The sequence below is a fragment of the Sus scrofa genome, chromosome 18 (assembly GCF_000003025.6).
Source record: "Sus scrofa isolate TJ Tabasco breed Duroc chromosome 18, Sscrofa11.1, whole genome shotgun sequence".
Lineage (NCBI taxonomy): Eukaryota > Metazoa > Chordata > Mammalia > Artiodactyla > Suidae > Sus > Sus scrofa.
This window is the reverse complement of record NC_010460.4, coordinates 13769561-13778044: the sequence shown is the minus strand read 5'-3', so window position 1 is coordinate 13778044 and position 8484 is coordinate 13769561. Positions and strand designations below refer to the sequence as shown.

The 8484-nt window shown below is 43.8% G+C and overlaps 1 protein-coding gene across 3 annotated transcripts in view; it reads left to right on the top strand.

Annotated features, from left to right (window-relative positions):
- NUP205 (nucleoporin 205) overlaps window positions 272-8484 on the top strand; it is a 103473-nt gene continuing 95260 nt past the window's right edge. Inside the window, exons 1-2 of one of the 3 annotated variants that reach the window (XM_021079230.1) lie at window positions 272-541; window positions 7656-7798. In XM_021079230.1, the coding sequence (XP_020934889.1) occupies window positions 514-541; window positions 7656-7798 (171 nt within the window). In that variant the 5' untranslated portion in view covers window positions 272-513. Of the gene's footprint in view, window positions 542-7655; window positions 7799-8150; window positions 8186-8484 lie in introns of those variants that run through there. The other 2 variants (XR_002340483.1, XM_021079228.1) reach the window with 2 other exon arrangements.

Sequence of the window (8484 nt, the reverse complement as noted above, 5' to 3'; positions counted from 1 at the left end):
TATACACGAAATGCAATGAAAATCTAGTTTGTAACAAATTAAATGGCTTTTTGAAGTTTATCTATCTTTCACCCCACTCCACTCTCCAAAGTAAAGGAGTAATGCAACGATTTAATTTGACATATAGACAATGATTGGAATTTATGGCTTTCATAATATCATAAGTGGGCATCATTTCAGAAACTAATCTTTTTCTGTACCACCTAACCAACTTTAGTCCTTATAAGAAAAAAAAAACTACACTCCCCAGCATGCATTGCACGACATCGTCAACACGAGGACCTCGCGTCGCCGAACTGGTTGCCCTCGCCTTATTTGAATGGGAATAATCCTGGCGAAAATTGACGTCTGTGGCTCAGAGTAGATTTTCGAGTATTTGTAAGACAAGCTCGGTAGAGCGTGCGGTAGGAAGGAGACAGCGTGGTACCTTTATGTTCAGGCATCGCCCCAGGCAGCCTCGCCCTTTTCTGGGGCTTCCGTGCGGCAGGAGGGCTCCGTTAGTGCGCTTCCAACATGGCGACGCTGTTGGCGGTAAATTCAGGTAGGTGCGGCCGGGGCAGAAGGCAAATTGTGGGGCAAGGTGCTGATCGGTTCTTAAGGGAGAGACCCGGGCTGTGGGGTTCCTCGGAGTCCAGTCCCCCATTTGTGCACAGTGCCCGCTTCTCTCCAGCCGGGAGCCTAGATTCCCGCTCCTCCCCAGTTTGAATGGCGCGCGTCGGCTCTGCGGGTGTTAAGAATTGGGCTTTGAGGGTCGAGGCGAGGAAGCTCGGTCCACCGGAACCCGGCGTGGAATTCTCGCAGTTCAAGGCCAAGCCTGTTCTCTTCCATTACTCACCCCATTATGTGTCCGTGATCCAGGTTTCATATGTAGTTTTCCAGCAATGAGGTCAGGGGACCTGAGATATTTTTTTCAGCCCATGCCGAAACTCGTACTTTGTATTAGGCACCTGGATCGCTCATGGAGGTTGGGGGGTTATGCAGGAAGCGAGGTTCCTTGGTTATGAAGCCTGAAATTTTGAAGGTGGCCGAGGACTACCATGACTCCCAGCTCTGCAGTTGTGGCCTGTCCCTGGATGCTTCTGTACCTTTGGAACAGTAGATCCTCGGGACAGGGCAGAATCTAGAAGGTTGTAAAGAAACTCTGGAAGATTTGGATTGGGCAGTTCTCAATCTGGGGCGGAACTCCCCCTCCCTGCGGGGGGGCATTTAAAAGAGTGGGTGCATTTTGATTGTCCCGGTTCCTGGGGTGCTCTGCTGGCGCCTAGTGGGCGGGTCTAGGTTGCCAGACATGCTGCAGCGGCGGGAGCGTTCCTGAAAATCAATTTCCTGCTCTGAATGTCACTGTCTTGTTTGAGCCATGCTAAGCTTTATGGGCAGTTAAGAGCACATCGGTGAGGTAAATCCTTGTAAAGAATCTCACTCAAAGAGAGCTCTTTCTTAGGGCGCCTTTTCTTTCTGTCTCTACGCAGTTGGTTTTTTTGTTTTTTGGTTTTTTTTTGTTGTTGTTTTTTGTTTTTGTTTTTGTCTTTTTAGGGCCGCACCTGTGGCTTAGGGACGTTTCTAGGCTATGGGTCGAATAGGGTCTAAGGCTGCCGGCCAGTGCCGCAGCCACAGCGACCCTGCGTGATTGGAGCTTTGTCTGAGACCTACACCGCAGTTCAAGGAACACTGGATCCTTTAACTCACTGACAGGCCAGGGATGGAACCCACGTCCTCATGAATGCTAGTCGGATTGGTTACCAGCTGAGCCGGGATGGGAACTCCCTATGCTGTTGTTTTGTGTGTGTGTGTGTGCTGGTTTGTTTTCACACGACTGATACTCTTGAAAACGTGTCTAAATCTGACTTTTGCAAATCAAACCATTTCAGAAACACTATGATAAATTATTTTGTAATAATGAAGGATTATGTTTATTGAGCACCTCCTTTTCCCCAGGCACCATGCTAGGAGCTATCTTTTATCTCATTTAATCCCCTTTATCCACCTATGGAGTAGCTACTATTAAATACTCCATTTTACAGATTTGGAAATAGAGTGGTTAAGTAACTTCTTCAGGGTTATACAGTTAATGATTCAAAGTCAGTCTTTGATGATACTTAAACGTGTTCCTACTGAAGCACAAGCTAATTCATTTCATTACATAAAATTTCCATATACCTGAATTTAGTAATGAAGTTACTTCCTTAATCTTGCTGTCTTGCCCTCCTAACCCAGATGTAAACTTAAAACAAAGTTTTCATGTTATACGTGTGGTTATATACTTTTCTTTAGTACATGCTCATCCTAAATTAGTATCATTAAACATAAATCATTGAAGGAAAAGGAGTTGCCAGCAATTTCAAAGCATATATACATTGTATAGTGAGGCCTCCTGGCAGTGGTATTTAATTGGTCACATAGAAAGGAAACTTTTTGAGGGATTGAACTCTGGCCACAGTAGCCAGCTGAGCTGCTGAGGTGACAGCACTGGATCCTTAACCTCCTGAGCCACAAAGGAGCTCCCAGGAAGCATTTTTAAAAGCCCAGGCAGGAGTTTTTTTTTTTTTTTTTTTTAGGGCAGCATCTGCACCATATGGAGGTTCCCAGGCTAGGGGTTGAATCAGAGCTACAGCTGCCACTCTACACCACAGCCACAGCAATGTGGGATACAAGCTGGTCTGTCTGTTCCCAGGCTAGGGGTCTAATCGGAGCTGCAGCTGCTGGCCTACACCACAGCCACAACAATGCCAGATCAGAGCCTCGTCTGCGACTTACACCACGGCTCACGGCAATGCTGGATCGTTAACCCACTGAGCAAGGCCAGGGATTGAACCCGCAACCTCATGGTTCCTAGTTGGATTTGTTAACCACTGAGCCACGACGGGAACTCCCAGGACGATATTTTTAAAAAATTAAATGTCCAGGCAAGGAACCCAAATGCCGGTTGACAAATGAATGGATAGACAATGTGGTCTGTAGATACAATGGAGTGTTATTCAGCCTTAAAAAGGAAACCCTGTCCTATGCTGCAGCATGAATGAATCTTGAAGACATTCTGCTAAGTGAAATAAACCAGTAGCAAAAAGACAAATACTGGATGATTCTACTTAGATGGGATATTGAAACATATTGAAAGTAGCCACATTTTATAGAAACAAAGAATACTGGAAAAGAGGTTTGTCTACCACCTCCCTTCACATTTCACCCTAATCATCACTTGCTCAGTGACTCCTTCCCTTCCCTGACCTCCCTGGCTAGGCCAGTTTCCTATATTATAAAAAAATATATGTATATAAATGTATATATGTAAATATTTTTTGAACCTATACCATAGCTGTGACCTGAGCCAGCGAAATGATGATGCTAGGTCCTCAACCTACTGCCCCACTAGGGAGCTCTTTGTATGTGTATATATATATTTTTGTTTGCTTGTTTTTTAGGGCTGCACCCAGGCTAGGGGTCAGATTGAAGCTGCAGCTGCTGGCTTATGCCACAGCCACAGCAGTGCCAGATCTGAACCACATCTGTGACCTATGCGAAAGCCGGATCTTTAACCCACTGAACGAGGCCAGGGATCAAACCTGCATCCTCATGGATACTAGTCAGATTTTTAACCAACTGAGCCACAGTGGGAGCGCCTTTGTGCATAGTTTTGATGTGTTATTGGATGCCTCTTCATAAATGGGAAGAAGTGGAATTGTCTCTAGAAATCACTAAGCTTTGTCAAGCTAAGTATGTAAACTCCAAAGAAAGCTATTCTTGGAAGTTCCCTTGTAGCACAGTGGGCTGAGGATCCAGCTTTGCTGCAGCTGCAGCACAGGTTGCATCTGTAACATGGATTCAGTCCCTGGCCCAGGAACTTCCACATGCTGTGAGTGTAGCCAAGAAAAAAAAAAGTTATTCTTCAAAGGTTCTATAAAGTATTACTTTTACAGTTTACTTTTGTCAGCCTTTTGTCAGATTTAAAAAATACCCGTGGTAAAGCAAGTTTCACAGTTGCAAGAGTCATTTTTGATAACTTTCCTTCATACCCTGTACCACTTAACAGTTTGGACTCTACCAACAGGTCTTGCCTTTCTATTTTCCTGTCCTCATCCTGGTTAAGGTTCCATCACTTTATGAGTAGCTTACCTACCTATCAGTTTTGGGTCCTGGCACTTCATATTCTGTTTAGTCCATCAGTCACACCATCATCCAGTTTCATTTTGTCATCTACTGCTTGAAGCTTTCCCATTTACTAATAGAAAAAATTCCATCTTGGCCAGAAATCCAAGGCTCAAACTGCTCAGCAATCAAAATAGTGGCAGTAAGTGATTTTTGTAGTACTTTTTTTTTGTCTTTTATTGTAGGGCCACATCTGTGGCATATGGAGGTTCCCGGGCTAGGGGTCGAATCCGAACTGTAGCTGCCAGCCTATACCACAGCCACAGCCACAGCAACACAGGATCCGAGCCGAGTCTGCCACCTACACCACAGCTCGCGGCAAATGACAGATCCTTTAACCCACTGAGCGAGGCCAGGGATCAAACCTGTGTCCTCATGGATGCTGGTCAGATTCTTTAACCGCTGAGCCATGAAGGAACTCCTGTTTTAGGTGTTCTCATAGCACTCTGTACTTCTTCATCATGCCTTTTTTCTATACTGGTAGTTGTGTTTTGAATTCTGTGTTTAATATCTGTCTTGTCAATCTGTCCATTCCTTGGGCCCTGGGATCTTGTCTCTTGCTTGCTCTGCAATCCCTGGCACATGGAAGGCCTCTGGTAAATATTTGCCAAGTGAATGAATGATCCAGCTAGACTAGTTTGGTCTGTCCTCTTCCTGCACATCCCTCCTTAAAATAATTTTTGCCCAGTACATTACCTTCTTCTGCAGCATTGTTCATCAGATTGTAATGTGTTTAATTAGGTTACAACTATCTTCCATGTCATTCTGATTGTCCTGGTGACTTTAGTGGGATTTGTGTTTTCTCAGAAAGCAGTTAAATGTTTGCAGACCCACCCTTTGCAGTTGAAACTATAGTTGGTTCAAATTTCATTGGATGAGCAAGTGATTGGTTTTGACTCGTTGTTCTTTCAAAGTCTTTATAAACATACAGAGGTACCAAATCTGATTGTTTGCAAAGGGAAACCCTGGGCTTCAAGGTCCAAGGTTGTGTTTTTCAAACCATGCTCAGTAACACAGAGCAAAAGCTCTGTAAGTATTACTTACTGTTGTTACCACCTTTACAAAGCAAAATGCGATCCTTTCTGTATGAGTTTATAAAAGAAGAATTCCCTTATTTCTTTCTGTGTTGTTTTTTGGCTTTTTTGTTCTCTATGCCTTTTTTTCCGTCCAACGGCAACCAAGGCATGTGGAAATTCCCAGGCTAGGGGTCTCCTTGGAGCTGCCACTGTCATCACAGCAACATCGGATCCAAGCCACATCTGCAGCCTACGCTGCAGCTTGTGGCAATGCCAGATTCTTAACCCACTGAGTGAGGCCGGGGATCAAACCTGCCTCCTCACAGAAATAGTATTGGGTCCTAACTTTCTGAACCACAACAGGACTCCTTTTTTTTTTTTTTTAAATGGCCTCACCCTCAACATTTGGAAATCCCAGGCCAGGATTGACTCTTAGTTACAGCTTCGACCACATCAGATCCCCTAACCCACTGTGCTGGGCCAGGGACCAAACCTGCACCTTTTTTTCGTTTGTTTGTTTTTGGATGACAGCTTCTTTATTAAGCAATGGCATAGACTTTACATGATATGATGACGATTCTGGCCACCCAAACAAGTGAAGGCAGAGTAAGGGGAATTATAATTATAGTCACACGTGTTAGGAACCTTATCAAGAAAAATTCATTTCCATAAAGGTGGTTCCTTTTGAGGGTAAGTTGCCCTGTTTATAAAAAACTGATTTTGTGTACTGAGGTTTGGGTGTTTAATATTTTTTCTTTTTAGGGTCGCACCTGCAGCATATGGAAGTTCCTGGGCTAGGGGTTCAATCGGAGCTACCGCTGAGGCCTCCGCCACAGCCACAATAATGATGGATCCAAATTATCTCTGCTTCCTGTGCCATGGCTTACAGCAACACCAGATCCTTAACCCACCGAGCGAGGCCAGGGATCAAACAGCATCCTCATGGATACTAGTTGGATTCTAAACCTGCTGAGCCACAATGGGAACTCCCTCCAGAACTATTTTCAGGCCCCTCAATCTTCAATCTGTGTATTGAGGAGCACAGGTCCTACACTTTTACGCCAAACCTGCACCTCTACAGTGACCTCAGCCGCAGCAGTTGGACTCCCAACCCACTGTGCCCAGCAGGAACTCCTCTATGCTGTTTTTTTTGTTTGTTTGTTTTTGTTTTTTTTTTTGTCTTTTTGTCATTTCTCGGGCTGCTCCCGCGGCATATGGAGGTTCCCAGGCTAGGGGTCTAATCGGAGCTGTAGCCGCCAGCCTATGCCAGAGCCACAGCAACGAGGGATCCGAGCCGCATCTGCGACCCACACCACAGCTCATGGCAACGCCGGATCATTAACCCACTGAGCAAGGGCAGGGATCGAACCCTCAACCTCATGGTTCCTAGTCGGATTCGCTAACCACTGCGCCACGGCGGGAACTCCTCTATGCTGTTTTTAAATAGTTATTGTCCCAGCCAGAATAAATTACTTATTTTTTCAGCTTTTCAGTTTTACAGATTCTGATCACCCCCCATTCCTGCTTTTCATTTGGAGGATAAGGAGGAAAGGAAAGGCAGTTACATTTATTGAGTGCCTAGGATATGCCAGACATTATATTGTATTTTTACCTCATTTAATCCAGTCAACCCTATGAAGCAAATGATGTTCCTATTTTATACGTATAAGGAAACTGAAATGTAAAAAGGTTATCTTCTCACTCCATATCAAGTAACTAATAAAGTGGCAAAACCAGGTTTAGCTGACATTCTAGTTTATTTTATTTTATTTGTCTTTTTGCATTTTGTTGAGCCCCTCCTGCGGCATATGGAGGTTCCCAGGCTAGGGGTCTAATTGGAGCTGTAGCCACCAGCCTACACCACAGCCACAGCAATGCGGGATCCGAGCCGCGTCTTCGGCCCACACCACAGCTTACGGCAACGCCAGATCTTTAACCCACTGAGCAAGCCAGGGATAGAACCCACAACCTCGTGGTTCCTAGTCAGATTCGTTAACCACTGCGCCACGACGGGAACCCCTGATGTTCTAGTTTAAAGTCAGGATTTACTTTAAGTTAGGTGACTTGATATTGTTGCTTGTGGATTCTGATATTCTTTTTTGCTTTTTTGCTTTTTAGGGCTGTGCCTCCAACATGGAAGTTCCCAGGCTAGGGGTCGAATCGGGGCTGCAGCTGCCAGCCTAGGCCACAGCCATAGCAACAGGGGATCTGAGCCCTGTCTGTGACCCACACCACAGCTCAAGGCAAAGCCTGTTCCTTAATCCATTGAGTGGGGCCAGGGAACCAACCTTCGTCCTCACTGATACCAGCTGGGTTCATTACTGCTGAGCCACAACGGGAATGCCCTGATATTCTTTTAAATTAATGTTTGATTTGTCTATAGAACTCTTTATGTTTTAAAGTCGCTGTGAGCATGACTAAAATGTGCAGACGATAACCTTATCATATTTTCCAAATACATGTTTTATTTGATGCTGGTTTATTTTTTTCTTTAAGCTGCTAGTCTGTGGGGTCCTTACAAAGACATTTGGCAAACCGTGGGAAATGCTCTTTGGAGAAGACAACCTGAAGCCGTCCACCTTCTTGACATGATTCTGAAGAAGCACAAACCTGACTTCATCTCATTGTTCAGAAATCCAGTAGGAAAATTTCTTTTTATGCTTCTTGGATTTGCTTTTTCTTTTCTTTTTTCTTTTTAAGACTAATGGAGCAAGGGAATTCTTAATGCATGTAAATGACATATCTTACTTGTTCTAGTGTGTTGATTCAAATTTTTTCTAAAAATGGAATTTTTCTTAGCAATTATTATCTTTTTTTGGTTCTCCATATAAATTAAAATTGTATTTATCTCTAGCGAGGAGATATCTTAATAATGTCTGAATATGATTTAGAAAGTTCAGTATATTCCAGAAATAAGAGCCTCATTGGAATTTCTGACTTACAGTTAATCCAACTAAGCTTAGTAAGATTGATTATTTTATTTATTTCCAGGTATACTTCAACATTTTAACTCTTCATAATGTTATGTAAGTTGTGTTAGCTGAACTAATTAATTCTTACATACCATTAATCACTGCATTTTGACATACATTTCAGCCAGGAGTTGAGTACTTCACTGGCTGGGATTTGTATTTGGAAACTCCTTTCCCCGCTGTTTGGCAGCTTTGTTTTTTATACACTAACAAGACTCTCTAAGAACTATTTATGAATTTGTCTTACCAGAAAGAACCTTAGCTTGAGAGACAGTTGAGCTGAGTTCTTGTCTCGACTCTACCACTAAAGAGTTGTATAACCACAGGCAAGTCACCTGACTTATCTGAGCATC